The sequence below is a fragment of the Lagenorhynchus albirostris genome, chromosome 7 (assembly GCF_949774975.1).
Source record: "Lagenorhynchus albirostris chromosome 7, mLagAlb1.1, whole genome shotgun sequence".
NCBI lineage: Eukaryota > Metazoa > Chordata > Mammalia > Artiodactyla > Delphinidae > Lagenorhynchus > Lagenorhynchus albirostris.
The window spans coordinates 69,902,964-69,921,871 of record NC_083101.1 but is presented as its reverse complement, the minus strand read 5'-3'; the positions used below and the strand labels follow the sequence as shown (position 1 = coordinate 69,921,871).

The 18,908-nt window shown below is 36.2% G+C and overlaps 1 protein-coding gene across 4 annotated transcripts in view; it reads left to right on the top strand.

Annotated features, from left to right (window-relative positions):
* HACD4 (3-hydroxyacyl-CoA dehydratase 4) overlaps window positions 1-18,908 on the top strand; it is an 807,943-nt gene that overhangs the window by 445 nt on the left and 788,590 nt on the right. For all 4 annotated transcript variants that reach the window (XR_009541605.1, XM_060155135.1, XM_060155136.1 and 1 more), the window contains exons 2-5: window positions 1,254-1,357; window positions 3,633-3,760; window positions 12,830-12,942; window positions 17,141-17,247. Coding sequence is in view for 3 of the 4 variants with exons in the window: in XM_060155135.1 (XP_060011118.1) it covers window positions 1,254-1,357; window positions 3,633-3,760; window positions 12,830-12,942; window positions 17,141-17,247 (452 nt within the window). In the remaining variant the exon portion in view is untranslated. The remainder of the gene's footprint in view (window positions 1-1,253; window positions 1,358-3,632; window positions 3,761-12,829; window positions 12,943-17,140; window positions 17,248-18,908) is intronic.

Here is an 18,908-nt window from a genome sequence, read left to right as displayed (position 1 = left end):
TTAGGCCCCACACTCCGTGGGGCTCTGGACAGGTATGAGCTAATTCAGTTGTCTCGACAACCCTAAGAGTAACTGTTATTTCCCCCATTTTATAGCTATGGAAATGGGAAGGACGGGCTGCGTGTCCACCCTTCCTTTTGTGCTCTCTCTTGCCGTCTTTTTCTTTCTTCCCCCTCCGCCGACCTGGAGCCCTTCCCTTGACTTTCTCTACTTGCTGCAGAAACACCAATCACACGTGTAGATTTCAGGGCCCAGTTCCAGAAAAACTGATGCAGTGGTACGAGGGTAGAGCCTGGGATGTGTAAGTTTAACCCACGCAGCATGTGATTCTGCTGTAGGTTTGAGGGAGGAATTCCTCTTCCCCACTCATTTAGTAGTACTTGAGTCATCTGTAGGGGTGCCCAGGTAAAATCATCAAGCTACACTGTATCTGCTTACCAACGTATTTGCCTGATTTCCCAGAGGTTTCACGTCTCCAACTAGGAGAAAAATCTTGTCTACCCTGGGCAGGGCCACTCCCACCGCTTTTCCGAACCAGAGGCAACGCTTCAAACGGTGCTTTCTCTAACTCCCTCAAATGTGTATCTGTCAGTCTTCTCTTAGTCATCTCCCCAGCAACCCATTTTAAAAGCCAGCTTGACTTCCCATATCTGGCCCAAGTGACTAAACTGCTTTCTCTGTGTCTGGTGAAGGAAGCTATCTGCTTTTGCAAAATATAATAGGCAGTGGTGAGACACTGTCCGCAGTCACATAATGCATTCAGAAGTCAGGTGTGTCCCATGATTGAATTATCCACCACCTGGGAATGCCACCATTGCTACTCCCCTCTTGTAACTATAAACTAGTTATCAAGTTCAAGTTCTGCACTTAGCAGGGACACATATCGACCACATCAGCCCCTCTCCATCCATATTTTCTTTTCAAAAATATTCAAAGCCTACTTTGCAATGCTTTTATTCCTTGGGGAGCAGCAAGGTTAGAGGTTTATCAAAGATGCAAGTGGATTTTGAAATAGAACCATATTTGTCTTTAAACAAACTCAGGATGGTTACTTTAACAGATAGTGTGTGCTTTCAAAATCTGATGGGGTTTAGAGGGGTAACCAAATAAAAGACTCTGATATGGAATAGTTGTCTCTTGCTTGCTCAGATTGGCCAGTAAGTTAGTGAAAAGATGAGTATAATGCTGAAAGGGTGATTATAAAGGAAGTGTTTAATATGTTTAAATGAAGTATTTTCCTGTATTTATTGTAGGTATAGGAAGAATGCCTATCTTTTCATCTACTACTTAATCCAGTTCTGTGGCCACTCATGGATATTCACAAATATGACAGTCAGATTCTTTTCATTTGGAAAAGGTAAAAGCCCAAAACAGTTTTAGATTTTTAACTTTCAATCCTCGTTTTCACCTAGTCCTGGTTATAATAATTTTTTAACTTCTATGAACTGCACCTAATAGCCTTCACTTCTCTAAAATGTAGTGACCATATTTTTCAGTAAGCATACTTTGTTCTTACTGCAAAAACCAAAACCTTTTTGGAGGAGGGGGGGAGGTAAGATGAGGGAAAGGTATGTGGCTTCCCCCTGAGTAGGCGTTTGCCCTGAAAACATAGACATGGCGTTGGAGTGGTGCCATTTCACTCTTCCTTTTTGGTTCTGCACCAAACCTTAGCAGATTTGGTGTGTGTTGTGGAAATCTGTAAATTCCAGTAAAACATTTTTTGCAGAGAAATCAGGAATTAACCAATTCTTCTCCTGTTTTTTATTCCCCAGGTTTCAGATAACTGGAAACTACTAACAAATGAAAGACAAACTTTATATTCCCCAGGCTTCTATTTGATCCCTTTAAAGGGCAGTGTGTCCATAAGAAAATGACACACTTTGTAGATGACTCATCACCTATATGGGAGTTAGCATTAACGGTTTAAGTCATAAGTTTCCTCCACTTTCCTAAAAAGTAAAGATTTTAAATGCATTTCAGTTTTCCAAGAAATGAATCACTGTCATTTAACATTCTGACTGTCAAAATAACATTCTTTTCACGTTCCATCCCCACATGGGTAAGTGTCATCACAGTTTACAACTGTTGCATGACTTGACAATTTGAGCAACTGCTGGTTTCAGCTAAAAACAAACATCTAGGATATATCTGGGAAAAGTCATGCTGTGCTCATCAATTCAGACTTCTGTATCCTCAGAAAATTAATCTACTTATGTGGCACCATAAATGTTGCTTTTTCATTACTGCAATCTACAGATAAATTCTTGCCTTTGTTAAGAACCTCCAAAGATACAGCCTGAGGCTTGAATTTCAACTATGAGTGTTGGGAGTCCTCAAGCAGAGGAAAACACAGGGCTTAGGAAAACTTCCCTTATATTTTTAGGAAAAAACATAACTTCTAGACCTTGGAAGTTAGCTGTGGCTTTGAGGGCATATTATAGGTCATTCACAACATGAGTAACAAGGCATGAACTCTTTCTTATGCTGCCTGGCCTTTCCAGTAGGAAAAGTGCCTTAGTCAGCAGTGTACTTATTTCTTAATTGTTATCCTGCCGTTATAATTATAAAAGCTACGTATTATTAAAGAAACACAACCCATTCATATGGAAGGCAGGCTGAAAAGACCTATGTGGGGTTCAGTACAGTTCCTGAATCAATGTATAAATTAAGTAGCTCAACAGCACTCAAGCACCTGGACTAGTAACGTCTGCTACTTTCTTCCTTCAAGGAGCCGTGTGACTGATAATTCTCTTACAGCAAGTGCAGGGCCATGGATGAGAGCATGGACTGTCTATGCCTCAGGAATCATCTGTGAAATGGGGATGATAATTATGTCTATCTCATAGAGCTGCTGGGAAGAGACACCCTTTGTGGTTGATAAATTATTATCATGTGAATGATCACTAGGGAGTGAAAACAACAAAGACTTCCCTAGAAGATTCTTAACATGGCAGGATTTCAATTTAAATTTAAACCAACACATTTATCCTGTTTAGACGAACATTTGTTTGCCTCCCATTTCAGCTCTCTCCAAATGCAGTATTTGTTTTGGGCCCTCTGCAGTGGGCCCAAGTTCCAGTGTTTAAAACTCACAGAAATCCAGAAAGCACTAACTACATATATATGAGCCATAAATGCTAGATACACATAAGATGTTATTTGATATCATGGCATCATTAATCTCATTTCCATAAAGCTTCTCTGAAATAGTATTTTCTCATCTCTGTCATTTTCCTGTCAATGGACAAGGTGTGGGTACCACAGCTTCTTTAATAAACTCACTTCCAGCCTGTTTTCACTGGTGTAGTCTAGAGTCTAGCTGTTTACTTTTATGCTGGGATTGCTTTAGAATCTCATAAATGGGGAATAAATGCTTTAGCTTTGGCCATGGAGCCTTCTTTTTCAAGTTTTAAATCCTTTCTGGAAGAGGAGCAATTAAAATGTACGATGATATAAAGTGCTTTCTTTGGTTACATAGTCTTTGTAATTTAGTAATCTATTTAGGAAATTTCTCACATGTACTAAGAAAAAGGAAATAAGGAGTCTCAACTGTATTTCAAAGTGCTTTATAGATTTGGGTTGTGATCTATGTTTTACTTACCATGTCTGTCTTTTTAATTCACTGGACACAGATTCAATGGTTGACACTTTTTATGCAATTGGACTTGTCATGCGACTTTGCCAATCTATTTCCCTCTTGGAGTTGCTGCACATATATGTTGGCATTGAATCAGACCATCTTCTGCCTAGGTTTCTGCAGGTAGGTTTTAATCGCATTATTTGTATTATAGAATTTGTCGCATACTTAACTTTGTTCTATTTATAGCCTCTGTTGACTTTATGGCAGTGAAAAAGCCATCCTTTGCTAATTTGCAACCCACATCACTAACAAGGAGAATTCCATGAAAAACTTACCTCATCCTAAAACACTGCACACTTAAAAAACAGAAATATAGATCAATGGAACAGGATAGAAAGCCCAGAGATAAACCCATGCACATATGGTCACCTTATCTTTGATAAAGGAGGCAAGAATATACAGTGGAGAAAAGACAGCCTCTTCAATAAGTGGTGCTGGGAAAACTGGACAGCTACATGTAAAAGAATGAAATTAGAACACTCCCTAACACCATACACAAAGATAAACTCAAAATGGATTAAAGACATAAATGTAAGGCCAGACACTGTCAAACTCTTAGAGGAAAACATAGGCAGAACACTCTATGACGTAGATCACAGCAAGATCCTTTTTGACCCACCTCTTAGAGAAATGGAAATAAAAATAAACACATGGGACCTAATGAAACTTAAAAGCTTTTGCACAGCAAAGGAAACCATAAACAAGATGAAAAGGCAGCCCTTAGAATGGGAGAAAATAGTTGCAAATGAAGCAACTGACAAAGGATTAATCTCCAAAATTTACAAGCAGCTCATGCAGCTCAATATCAAAATAACAAGCCAATCCAAAAATGGGTAGAAAACCTAAATAGACATTTCTCCAAAGGAGATATACAGATTGCCAACAAACACATGAGAGAATGCTCAACATCATTAATCATTAGAGAAATGCAAATCAAAACTACAATGAGGTATCACCTCACACCAGTCAGAATGGCCATCATCAAAAAATCTACAAACAAACAAATAAAAAAAATCTACAAACAATAAATGCTGGAAAGGGTGTGGAGAAAAGGGAACCCTCTTGCACTGTTGGTGGGAATGTAAATTGATACAGCCACCATGGAGAACAGTATAGAGGTTCCTTAAAAAACTAAAAATAGAGCTACCGTATGACCCAGCAATCCCCCTACTGGGCATATACCCTGAGAATACCATAATTCAAAAAGAGTCATGTACCAAAATGTTCATCGCAGCTCTATTTACAATAGCCAGGACATGGAAGCAACCTAAGTGTCCATCAACAGATGAATGGATAAAGAAGATGTGGCACATATATACAATGGAATATTACTCAGCCACAAAAAGAAACGAAATTGAGTTGTTTGTAGTGAGGTGGATAGACCTAGAGTCTGTCGTACAGTGTGAAGTAAGAGAGAGAAAAACAGATACTGTATGCTAACACATATATATGGAATCTAAAAAAAAAAAAAAAGGTGATGAAGAACCTAGGGGCAAGATGGGAATAAAGACATAGACTTTATGGACTTGAAGTTATGGGGAGGGGTAAGGGTAAGCTGGGACAAAGTGAGAGAGTGGCATGGACATATATACACTACCAAACGTAAAATCGATAGCTAGTGGGAAGCAGCCACATAGCACAGGGAGATCAGCTGGTGCTTTGTGACCACCTAGAGGGGTGGGATAGGGAGGGTGGGAGAGAGGGAGACACAAGAGGGAAGAGATATGGGGACATAAGTATATGTATAACTGATTTACTTTGTTATAAAGCAGAAACTAACACACCATTGTAAAGCAATTATACTCCAATAAAGATGTTAAAAAAGAAAAAAAAAAGAATACAGTACCTGGTTGCTATTGCTGTTATTTTAGGTATCATTTGTATCTAGCCCTAGATGACCATTGTTCCTTTTAAAGGCAGGTTGAAGGAAGGTGGGAAAGTCACTGGTAGATATTTAGTATACTAAATCATTGCTGAATTAAGGCAAGAAAAACAAAAAAGTGGTATTTTCCATAAGGAGAGATAAATGTTAAGTGACTATATGAGCATATGTTTAAAATTTACATGAGTATAATATTAACTGTTTGCAAAATAAATTGGAAAAATGGATAACAAAATATGACCAATTTGCATTGTAAAAATATTTGAAATACCAGAATCTGATTGTATTGCCAGCACCTAGCAAAGTGCTTATAACAGAAACATACACCTTCAATTTTGTTGATTGAAGGAGTGGCATAGATCCTTGTATTAAAATTTGCTTAAAATACCGTGAAAGTTTAAAAGATGGAAATCAGAGTATAAACTTGAGGAGCCTATCAACTCAGCATTGCAAGTTCATGGGAGATTTTTGTTTATTCAGTAAAAGTAGAGAAATAGTATTCATTAGGATGAAGACATTTTCAGTGTTGACATATCAAATGTAAAATAAAAATTGGGGCAATATTTAGAGTACAAACTAGTAACAGAGTAGTCAGCTAGCCAAAACCTAGATGGAAATGCCTTAAATGTATTTCCTTACAAAATAAAAAGGGGTACACATATGTCCCAGAAGAAGCATATTATTTAGGAAAAGATTTATTGGTATTTATTATTTGTTAACAACTAAGATGCATATAGCATCATCTAATGCTAATTTTAGAGAACAGAAGTAACAACCCACGTTAAATGAAAGTTGTATTCTGTCATATGGAATTATTTTGCTTGGAGTATGATCAAATTTATCTGAATCTAAGTCATGTTTTCTTTTGGCATACTTTTTTGGATTTTGTACTTTATTAGGCTAAATTGGATAATATTAATTTTATGGTAAAACAGCAGTTTCAAAGTTAAGAGCAGTGTTATTTTAGTTATTTCCAAAGAAGGAAATGCAAGTGAGAAGCAGGACAGTTAAATTTGTAAGAAAGAAGAGCATCTTGAATATGTCTAGAAAATATGCATATATTTTATGCTTTCCAAAAGTATGTAGACTTATCCAAAAATAGAAAGTATTATACAACTTAGAAATCTGATTTCTTGCAGTCCTAGAAATTCCAGAATATTTAAGTGTGATTTTAATCACTATTAATTGAAACTGTAGTGGCTTATGGAAGTATGATCACTGTAATCAGAATATATCCTGGTTTGGTAATTAAAAAATAATGGCAAGTATACACTGACACTTTTTATTTAAAGGTGAGGTGGCAAAGTCTACTGTTGTTGGAGCTCAAATGATTTTTAAGTTTCTGTTGTCAGGAGCAATCAGGGACCATCATAGTAGTGAAGACAGTTACCATTCTCATTCTGGGCTGATTATTGTTAATTTTTGTTGTGATGTTTAGCTTCCTCTTTTTATCTCTTTGAGATTCTACCTGTCCTCTGTTTCTTTTATTCATTTACTATCTTTTCTATGGTTTTCAGAATGGACATAGTATTGTAAAAAAGCTTCAAGAACACAGCATCGGGTCCAAAGTTTCATTTTCTGCCCCCTTCTTTTATTAGAGTTCTGCAGATAATTAGAAGAATTCCCTCATTATGAGATGACTCTGAGGCCCCTAACTTTAAAATAACCAAACGAAAGTCTAAAGTTGTGTAATTATTCTTGGTTTTCCTGTTTCCCCACTTTTAAGTGAAGAAACTAGTTAAGAATGTGGCTAAGCTACTCATACAGTAATCATAGCTGATTGCATATAGTATCTGGAAAAATGCATGGTGTCTAGCTGCTTTCAAGTAGGTTGCAAACATGTCTACTCATTTGTGATGTTATTTTGACATTACCTTTGTGAGATTGCTAAGTCACAACGGAATTCTCTTTTTGGGAACTCGTCTTCCAAAATATCAAGATAAGTAATTCCCAAAAGAGGTAGGAACTCTTAGCTAGTTGAGCAATTAGAATCACATGTATCAAATGACGGTGGTGTGTGTTTAGGAGGGTATGTTTGTTTTCTGTGTTTTCTTATGTACGTTTTTAAATGTTTTATACACATCTTTATTTTGACAGTTAGGGAAGAGCCACTTGATTTTCTAATATTACAATTGGTAAAAGAAAGTGGGGGGAACCCATTGACGATAAGACTATAATAAGTTAACACAGAGATGTATAGTTTATGTATTTTTTAAAGGTACAATTTAGAGGAAAAGGGCAAAATGATAACATAAATAGTTGTTTATATACATCCATTTTTGGAAACAATTACATGCCAGTTAAAATTATATCAGGAAATAAAGTAAACTTTTGGTATTTTTAATTTTATAAAATGGGAAAGTAAAAAAGGTCCAAAAGTAGAATATAACTATAATTAAAAGTGATAAGTGAAAACTTGGCATCTCTCCTCTCTAACGCCTTGCTCCCAAATGAGCTTGCGTATTTTATTAGCTTGATTTTTTAAAAAAAGTTGTATTGGGAAACTATTTTAGTATATTTAATCAAAACAACTTGCTTTTATGGAGCGGAAGTACCACCAACCCTGAAATATTGATTTTGAAGGGCTTTCTTCTGACTTTGCTTGTGCAGAAGCCTGAGACAGAGGTTTTTATTGATATAGCTTTAGGATGTTTCAACTCAGGGAGAGGGAAAATATCCACAAAACTAACCTTTGTATTATGACATTAGGCTGATGTGCCTTTAGGAAACCCTCAGAGTTATCCACTTTACTCCTTTACCTTTTGAGAAATGCAAAGACTTCATACATAACTGAATTATAACGGCTAAATTCTGCCTCCTTACCTTTGCATCCCAATAAACATAGCTGCACATGTCTTCATTTTACACAATTTTTTAAATCTATAAATCAAAACACTGGGAGTTATTACCCCCAAATTATCGTGCCTACAGACTTCCATTTGTGAGCCCAAATTGCCAGAACAATTTTTATTTTTACCGACATCACATCCTATTTCTGATAAGGACAAGCAGGGGTCTGCTTGTCAAAAATCATTCCAAAGATTTCACAGTCACAGATTCATAAGAACAAATATGAAGGATATACCCAAGGAGAGTGTCTTAAAATAAACCCTTTTAGGAAAACAGCAAAGTTTCACCCTAATTTCTTTTAATCCGTGACGCAGGTGGTTCTTTGCATTGCTAGATTTAATTATTTTTTTTCCATAAAGTCATATAGATTTTCTCTCCAGTTTTAAGTTGGGAGCAGGTTTATATTGTTAGAGATAAAACTGTACTGCAGATAGTGTTGTGCTATGAGATTCCCAAAACTTTGATGCTTCCTGAGAATGAATTATTCACTCTGTACATATGAATTATTACGTACAATTCACTCTGTACGTAAGATTTTCGATTTTTCTGGTATTCTTTGCATTTGATCAGTGGAGTTCTTTAGTGTGATAGTTATAAATCTATATTCACAGTATAATTTTAAAGATGCTGAGGTTAACTTTTTTATTCACTGATAGTCTTGATTATATAGAAAAATGTATTTTCCTGTAAATATACTAATCACTACATTAAATTATGCTTATTTTTATCTCCAGTATAATTACTTTACACAAAAGTTAAATAACTTATCCACGTTCACATAAATTGTAAATGGTGGAGCAAAAATATGGATTTGGGCTAGTTTTCCTGAACGCTCAACTATTATGCTACATTTGTTTACAGTGTGTATCTCACAAACTAGGACATAAACACCATGAGGGTTGGGACTTGGTCTTGTTCATGGTGTTATACCCCTCGGGATTCAGAATAGTGCACTCAATAAATATCTATTGATTGATGAATAAGTAAAAATATATAAATAGTATTTAGATGCTTTTGTCTTACAGAAGAATGTGGTGATTTGAACATTTAAGGGTATGTTTCTGAACTTCTCAACAAAAGTTTACAGGATTTAAAATAGTTTGGGATATCCTTTTAGTAATATAATAGTCTTTGAGGCTAAAACTAATTTATTTTTAAGATTGTAGAAATTCTCTCTATAGTTGAAGTATGATTTTTTACTCCTTCAGTAGTTTATAACTAATTTGCTAGATGCCATTTATAAAGTAACAGTTTTAGTCATTGCTTAATCTGGAGTTCAGGATTCCCAAATAGAACATAAAAATGCAAAATATTTTTATTTTGTAGTTAACCAAATTTTTGAGTTAACCACATTACCAATATGTTTAATTTGGCCTAAGTTACAGTGTTTTTACTGTGCTTTTATTCTGCCTGTTTGAGTTGCACTAAACATTACAAGACCATTCATTAGTAATTGTCATGTTCTCATAGGATTTGTTTAAAATGACAAAGTGCTAAGTTTTCCCAAGTGTAAAGCTCTAAATAACTGGTCAAACTATTATATGTAAAGAAAAGTAATAAATTTTAAAAGTCTATTCTTCAAAATTATTTTGGTGTTGATTTAGAAAATCAAGTAAGTTCTTGTTTTAAGGTTTAACTTTTCAGGAGAGGCTTTTTTTTTCTTTTTTTGAGAATGGACTATAACATAGACATTATGCGAGGGTGTAGCCTATAAAATAACAAAGGTGAAAATGTCTTAGTGTTTCAGAACAAGGAATTTAGAATGACATTGTCTAGACTTTGATTTCATATCTATAGGCAAGTCACTTTCACTTTGTAAAATGCAGTGTCCTTTGTAAAAGGCAGATAATAACAATAGCACTTCTTAGGGTCGTTATGGAGATTAAATGAGATGGCGTGTGTTTGGAACGTGGCACAAAGTAACTAATAAATATTGGCTTTTTACCAATTTAAGAATATCGCCCCCTAAATTCTCCCATTGTATTACCATTGAATGGTCAAGTTAGATTTAAATAACCATCAGATAATTTATTAATTAGACTGACATCGTATGGGAGGAGGACCTTCACATACCTTCCTGTGTATATGTGGTTGTGTTTTGGGGGGCATGCTGATTGCTGATTTCTCCACAGTCAGGTTACCATCACTAACATGCCACAGTCCTTCATGTGATGATTTTAAATAGTGTGAGTTTCTTTGTGCAGCTCCAGTCTCTCTCTTTTAGGAGAGTTTTCCCTCCCTACTCATTAGTTGAGGGGCAGCCTGAAATCAGGGATTGCCTGCAGCTCCGGAAACCAGGAGACTTGGGATATATATGTTTCCAGGTCTGCCACTAGTATGGGCAAGTCACTTAATTTCTCTGGTTCCCAGTTTCCTTATTTGTAAAAAGGTGGGGTTGGGCAAGTATCTAGCAGGGCCCTTAGAGAGCCATCTTATCAAAAGGTAGCTTATGTTCTCTCTTTCAGTAGTCAGCCATGTAATTAGAAATATGTGTATATGCATTCATGTGTGTATCTCCTGAGATTTTTGTCAAAAATTAGATAATTTTCCTAATTAGCAGGCACTGATCAAATGTAGGATTAGGCAGTGCCTAAATACTTGTTTGCTGCTAAGATCTTGTATCCGAAGGCTGCCGGGTGTCATAGCAGCAAGCTTGGATCATTCGGTAATTATCATTGCAGTTAAGTCTAATTTGTTGTATAAATATGGTTAAATCAAGAAACTAGGGCATTGTAAAGAAAGACTGACAAAAGAAAAACAGCCATGTAGGTAGCTTCCATTGATTGACTAAGGTTTGAATCATATCTAATTTCCTTAGCCAAGCAAGGGCCCTCTTGACTCACCAATGTGGTTATAAACACGCTGATACAGCTTCTACATGTGGATTTCTGATCATGTGGCCCAATGTTGGCCAATCCTGGATTTCTCTGCACTAGGTGATTTTCCAGGACTAACAACCTATGATTCTAAGTCATAGATTATCCCAGTCTTTAGTCCTTGATCCGCTTTAAAAATAGACAGCTATTGAAAAATACAAAGCAGCCCTCATCTTCCTTTATCACTAACATGCTCCCTCAATCTCATGGATATTTTCCTTCGACCATTGTGAGGAAAGTAAAATGTTCTATTAAAAACAAACAAAAAACGCAGAGTGTACAAAGTATATTAATATGGCATAAAAAGGCACATTAGATTGGAAAGAGGAATGTATATTTTGAGGTCAGTAATGAGCTGAGCCATAAATGTGTGCATTCTTAATGATTTATAGATGCTTACTGACTTGGAAAAATATGAATTTGTTGAATTCTTTTCATTTTCCACTAGCTTATGTGGGTTAGGATTATATTATTTTGCATCCCCTTTCTCCCTTTCTCCCACCTCCCACCCACCCCCACCAAAAAACCTAAAAACAAAGCAAACCCCCCCAAACCCCCAAAACTACAGGGGCTTCCCTGTTGGATGAAATGGAAATTTCTCAGCCTGTCATTCAAAACTCTTCACATCCCAGCCCCCAACACATTTTCAATTTTATCTCCTAGGATTCCCTTCTGTGCACCTCCTCTCTAGCCCTCAGGGGTTCTCCTTACTCCCCAGCACACTGTGTGTTTTCACACCTCTGCCTCTTTGCTCAGGCTCCTCCCTTGGCCTAGGATGCCCATTCTCCTATCCAGTCTACCTGACAAACCCCTGTCCATTCCTCAAGATCCAACTGAAATGTTGCCTGCCTCCATAAATCTTTTCCGCATCTTTTTCTCAGACAGGTATCTCCCTCCCCTGTGCTCCCATATATAGCCCTTTAAATGACAGCATTATTCACACTGTGTTACAGTTACTGCCCCACATTCTCCTACCATTGCTACCCTGTGTAGCAAGGACCATGCTTTCATTATATATGTAGTCTTAGCATCTGATACATAGTGGACACTCAATAAAAGCTTGTCAAAGTGAGTAAAAACCATGTGTGCATGTATCACAAGAAGGGACATGCCCTGATTCAGATGAAATATGTTATCTTTTTATTCATTACATATAATTTGGAGAATGCAGAAAAACAAAAAGGAAGAAATGAAATTCATCTGTAACCCTGCTCCCTCAGAGATCATGTTAACTGTGTAGTATATATATTTATAGTTAAAGCATACTTTTTTTTTTTTCTTTTTTTGGTGGTACACGGGCCTCTCACTGTTGTGGCCTCTCCTGTTGTGGAGCACAGGCTCCGGGCATGCAGGCTCAGCGGCCACGGCTCACGAGCCTAGCCGCTCCGCGGCATGTGGGATCTTCCCAGACCGGGGCACGAACCCATGTCCCCTGCATCAGCAGGCGGATGCTCAACCACTGCGCCCCCAGGGAAGCCCTTAAAGCATACTTTTAAGAGGAACTCTGGTTTTTAAAATTAGAAAATTACCTACCCGCTTAACAGATGATCCTAATTCTTGACTTTTCTCTTTCTTTGTTAGCTCACTGAGAGAATAATCATCCTCTTTGTGGTGATCACCAGTCAAGAGGAAGTCCAAGAGAAATACGTGGTGTGTGTTTTATTCATCTTTTGGAATCTATTGGATATGGTTAGGTAAGGAGGCAAAATAATCTCTTAAAACAAAGCCAAATTGCTTTCTACAGTGAAGCCAGTAATAGCTGCTTACATTTGGTTACTCTGAGAGAAAAATACATAACCCCTTTTCATATTATTTTATCTTGATATGGAAATGTATTTTTAGTGCTTTCCATAATGGGCATATCAAAGATAATGGAAACCTACCATGGTATCAAGAGCAAATCATTGCATCAGGTTCCCAGCAGAAGACTTGGCGTACACCAATTTGGAATAAACCTCGCAGCTGTTGCTAATGAAAGGCGTTCTTTGCAATTGCTCTGGTATGTGTTACTTTAATAAGCAAAGCAAGATTTTTATTCTATCATAGTCACAATTTACAAAGTTGGTTTCTTGGAATTCAAGAATATTATAAATATAGGGCCTTATCTCTCTGGGGAAAAAACACACCTCCACAAACATATTTGTATACAATTCCAGCGGGTTCAAATAACTGAAGTTCTTTCATGGACTCACTGGGAATCCTTGGACCTCAGGTTAAGAACCCTTGCTCCCGATGGTGTTATGTTTCCTTCTAATTCTAAAACTTTGTGTGTTATCTCTACCAGCAATGGTGTAAAATTGCTGAGCCCTTTGCTCAGTGTCTCACTTTGGAGAGGCTCCTAACTGCTACATCAAGCTCTCACAAATGAGAACCGTCCCTCCTGCTTGAAAGATCTGGATGTGGATGGGTAACAAAAGAACCCTAGCATTTTAGCTGAGGTTATATAAATTCTTTATTATATTGTCAATAACTTGGCTGAGTTAAGATATTCTAAGTAGAATGAATTTAATGAAATATTTTGTTGAATTAAAGTGACTGTAATTCTTTGTTATATATAACTTAGTTATTTCTCACTTTTAACTGAAAGATTTGTGGACTTGGGGCAAACTTCGGGGAGTTTTGTAGCCCATGACTTTCTGTTTATGAGACATGGAGCCTCATTTGGGACTGTGGCTTTCCGATGTTTCATTCTCTGGTATGCCCAACTCTTTCAGTGTCAATTCAGTCTCAGATAAGCTCAGTAGACCCATTAGAGAACAAAGTGGTTTTGGCATTGAGAGTGGTATCGTGATGTGATGGAAAGAATTTTGGACATAGAAGTGGAAGATCTCAGTATGAACCTCACCTCCACTGCTATGTGATCTTGGGCAAATCACACAACCTTAAAAATAACAGCAATGCGATAATTCATGAACCTTAATATTCACCCTTTTAAAGTATAAAATTTGTTGATTTTAGTGTATTCAAAGACATGTGTAAAGACATCACCACTATCTAATTTGAGAACATTTTCATCACCCCCAAAAGAAGCCCCAAATCCATTAGCAGTCGCACCCAATTCCCTTTTCCTTCCAGCCCTGGCAGCCACTACCATACTGTCTGTATGGATTTGCCTATTCTGGACATTTCATATAAATGGAATCATATAATATGCACCTTTTGTGACTGGGTTCTTTCACTTAGCATAACGTTTTCAAGGTTCGTCCATGTTTTAACAGGTATCAGTATTTTATTTCTTTTTATGGCTGAATAATATTCCATTATATTGATATACCAATTTTTACTTATTCATTTATCAGTTGATGGACATTTGGGTTGTTTCTACTTTTTGGTCAGGAGGAATGCTGCTGTGAACATCCATGTACAAGCTTTTGTGTGCACATGTGTTTTCATTTCTCTTAGGAGTGAAATTCCTAAGTACTGAACCTTTTTAAAACTCATTTTTTCCTCTGTAAAATGGGGGCAGAATTATCTTCCCAATTTACCATAGAATGACTTTTTGAAAAGCAACTTCCTCAACCTGATAAAAGCATCTGTGAAAACTCCACAGCTAACATAATGGTTAATATGAAAGACTGATCTTTCTTCCAAAGATAGGAATAAGACAACAATGTCTACTCTTGCCTCTTCTATTCAACATTGTACTGGAAGTTCTAGGCACGGCAGTTAGGCAAGAAAATGATGTAAAAGCATCCACATTGGAAAGGAAGGAGTAAAATTATCTCTACTGGCAGATGACATGATCTTGTATATAAAAAATCATAAGGAATTGACTAAAAAATATTAGAATAAGCTAGTTCAGCAAAGTTGTAGAATACAAAATTAATACACAGTTGACCCTTGAACAACATAAGGGTTGGGGTGCTGACCCTCCGCACAGTTGAAAATCCACATATAACTTATAGTTGGCCCCTTGTATACAGGGTTCCTCTGTATCTTAGGTTCTGCATCTGGATTCAGCCAACCCCAGATAGTGTAGTACTGTAGTATTTACTATTGAAAAAAATCTGCATATAAGTGGACCCACTTAGTTCAAACCTGTGTTGTTCAAGGGTCAGCTGTACAAAAATTAATTGTATTCTACACATTTGCAATGGCCTATCCTAAAATAAAATTAAGAAAACAAAACATCAAAAAATAAAGTACTTAGACATAAATTTAACAAAAGATGGGCAGAACTTGTACACTAAAAACTATAAAATACTGTGCAGAGAAATTAAAGAAGATCTAAATAAGTGGAAAGATATTCCGTGTTTATGGGTTGAAGACAATGTTTTTAAGATGGAACACTCCTCAAGTTGATCTACAGATTCAATGCAATACCTATCAGAATCCCAGCTGGCTTCTTTGCAGGAGTTGAGAAGCCGATCCTAAAACTCATATGGAAACCCAAGGAACCCAGAGTAGCCAAAACAATCTCAAAAAAGAACATAGTTGGAAGATTCACACTTCCCAATTTCAGAACTTACTACAAAGCAACCAGAGTTGCACACATCAAGAGTGTGATAATGGACATAAGGATATATTGTGGAATAGAATTGACAGTCCAGAGATGAACTCTCAAATTTATGGTCAATTGATTTTCGACAGGATGCCAAGGTCGTTCAATGGGGAAAAATAGTCTTTTGGTCAAACGGTGCTGGGACAGCTGGATATCCACATGCAAAGGAATGAATTTGGTCCTTTACTTTGCACCATACAAAAGTTAACTCAATGGTTCGAAAATCTAAATGGAAGAGATAGAACTATAAAACTCTTAGAAGAAAAATAGGGGTAAATGTTTTTGATCTTGGGTTTGACAATGGATTTTTAGATTTAATACCAAAAACACAAGCAACAACAAAAAGAGATACATTGGACTTCATCAGAAGTCATTTTTAAACATATGAAAAGATTCTTACCTACTCTTGTAATAGAAAAAAATCAAAGCAGTGAGATACCATTTTTCCCTTATATTGGTAAAGAACAAAAAGTTTGATAACATGCTATGTTTGGTGAGTGCTTGCACTGCTGATGTATATTATATATAGTATATATACACATAGGTAAGTATATGCAAAAATATTTTGGAAAGAATATATGAGAAATTGGCATTGGTCATTGCCTCTGAGGAGTGGAATTAGGGTCCTGGAATGAGAGAAAGATTTACTTTTCTGCATTCATGTTTTCAAGGTTTTGAATTTTGTTTTGCCATATGTATGCACTGCCTATTCCAGTAGTTATAAGTATGGTCCCTGGACCAGTGGCATCAGCGTCACCTGGAACTTGTTTGTAATACAGATTCTCAGGTCCACTGAATCAGACACTCTGAAGATAGGGCCTAACAATTTGTGCTTTAGCAAGCCCTCTGAGTGATGCTGATGTATGCTTAAGCTTGAGAAATGAAAAGATTTTGATTACTTCATCTATTACATCATAAAGTCAGGTTTAAAACCAACTCCTGTACCCAAAACAAGCTCCTAAGGCCAGTTCTTTAATTATTCACACAAGATGGCACATATTTTTTTTATTTTTAAAATTCATTACCTAGATATTTACAAGTCTGTCTGTCTTAAAAACTTAGCCTGTGCATAAAATGGGCTTGGCTTCTGAGTGAAATTGAAGTCACTATTTGAGGAAACTTGTAACTGTAATTTGCTGGGGGATAAGATTTACATTTTTCTCTCTTCCCTCTATAATTATCCGTGATCCACCCCATAAGACAAGCCAGACTGACACGGTTCCTCTCTCTCCATTATTTACCTCTTCTCCTGCTTACATTACAGGAAATAAAGTAAGGAATTTGCATACTCTCCAGTTTTATCTGTGTATTCAATTACACAGTAAGGTATTCTCCTATTTCCCAGACATCAGCAGCAAATGATGTTTATGAGCAAACTTGTCTCCTTTCAGGTACACTTACAGCATGTTATCAGTCATTGGAATATCCTATGCTGTCTTGACATGGCTCAGTCAAACACTATGGATGCCAGTTTATCCTTTGTGTGTTCTCGCTGAAGGTAAGAAAAGAGTGACTTTTCTGTATTGCTTACTGGCAAAAGCAATCCTATTATGATGATTCACAAAACTTTTTGATGATTAAGTTACTATTTTTGCTACTGTTCAGCTGACTAGGTGTTATCTTTCCTGGCATACTTCCCTTGATGCAAAGAAGCAAAACATTAAAATGTCAAGTTAAGGGGGAAGCAGCTCTGCACAGTAGACAAAATATTGGATGAGGAATGAGGACATCTGAGGGCCTTTAACTTCATTAACTTGCTGAGTTTGGGTAAATCATTTAACCTCTCTAAGTCTGTTTACTCATCCAAAGGGGATTTAACATTTAGTGACTCAGTGATTATTTGTAATGCATAGAAATTCAGTTCCCCCTTGGCTGGACTAGCCTTCCCACTTACCGTCTACCATGCTGCCTACTCTCTGCCAGTGACCGTTAACTCTACCTTTAGACGAGTCATTGGTTTCTCAGGGAAGCATTCCTCAATTTCCTCATCAACATTAATTCCCCCAATGAATCTCTTTTGTAAGACCTATCTTAGTTGTAATTAGACATTTGTGTGATTCTTTGATTAATGTCTATTTCCTTGTCTAGCCTCTAAGCTCCATGGGGATCTGGGGTTGTCTTTGTTTCTTTCTTCCTTTGTCTTATGCACCCAATATACATGCTCAATAAACAATGAATTATTAAATACAATGTGAAGTAGGCTAATTACTTAGCCTAAATGTAAACCTAAAGCTTAAACTCAAATAATTAAAAGCATCAATTTGCAAAGAGCTTGAGGATATTTGGGGAGTATATGCTTCCCTCTGTAATGGATTTAGCAGACTGGTAGGGAACTCTGAAACAGACATGATAAAAGTTTTTGAAAACCAAAGGCATAAAGAAATTAAGAGGGCACATGTTAAGTAACTAAGGGAAAACATACAGAAATATTTAACATAAAATGATGGTGACGTTGGCAGTAATTATAAAGTATATATGATATAACCACACGTTGTCTATCTACCAGTGAGCAGAGAAAAGGAGGTTATATTATAGTAAATCACGTTAGACATAATTTTAAAATCTGTTTTGTTTCCAAATAGACTATGCCAAAAGAATCTAGGGAATAATCTTCTTGAAAACCATAAAAAATGGATTGGCCATTTATTTGAGAACAAAATCCATCTCTCATTGAAACATTTATTTATTAAGTACATTCATTTGTTAGATAATATGAAAACTACTATAAAGAATATATAAAGGAATAAAGTAGCAATATGACTAATATTTTCCTAAAAATAGGGATGAATAAATATATAGGAAACTTTTCTTTTTATTCCATAATTGTAAACATTCTCCTTTCTTAGGAAAGCCATGTTTATATATAGTTGCCATAAAATGCATATTCTTTTATTAAAATTAGTTTCATAAACTTATTCTTGCAATTAAAAAACAAAGTCTATCCAGAAAAATTTTGAAAGCACATATAACAAAATATCAATAATGATTAATTCTGGGTGGTAGAGCGTAGTAATTTTATCTTTATATATTTCTATATATTTCAAATGTCCCAAAGTATAAAAACATGTAATTAAGAAAACCTGCTTGACTTTTGATAATTCTAATATCTTTTAATAACTATAGTTTCCCATCTGATAATATAAGACAAAAACCAAGTTC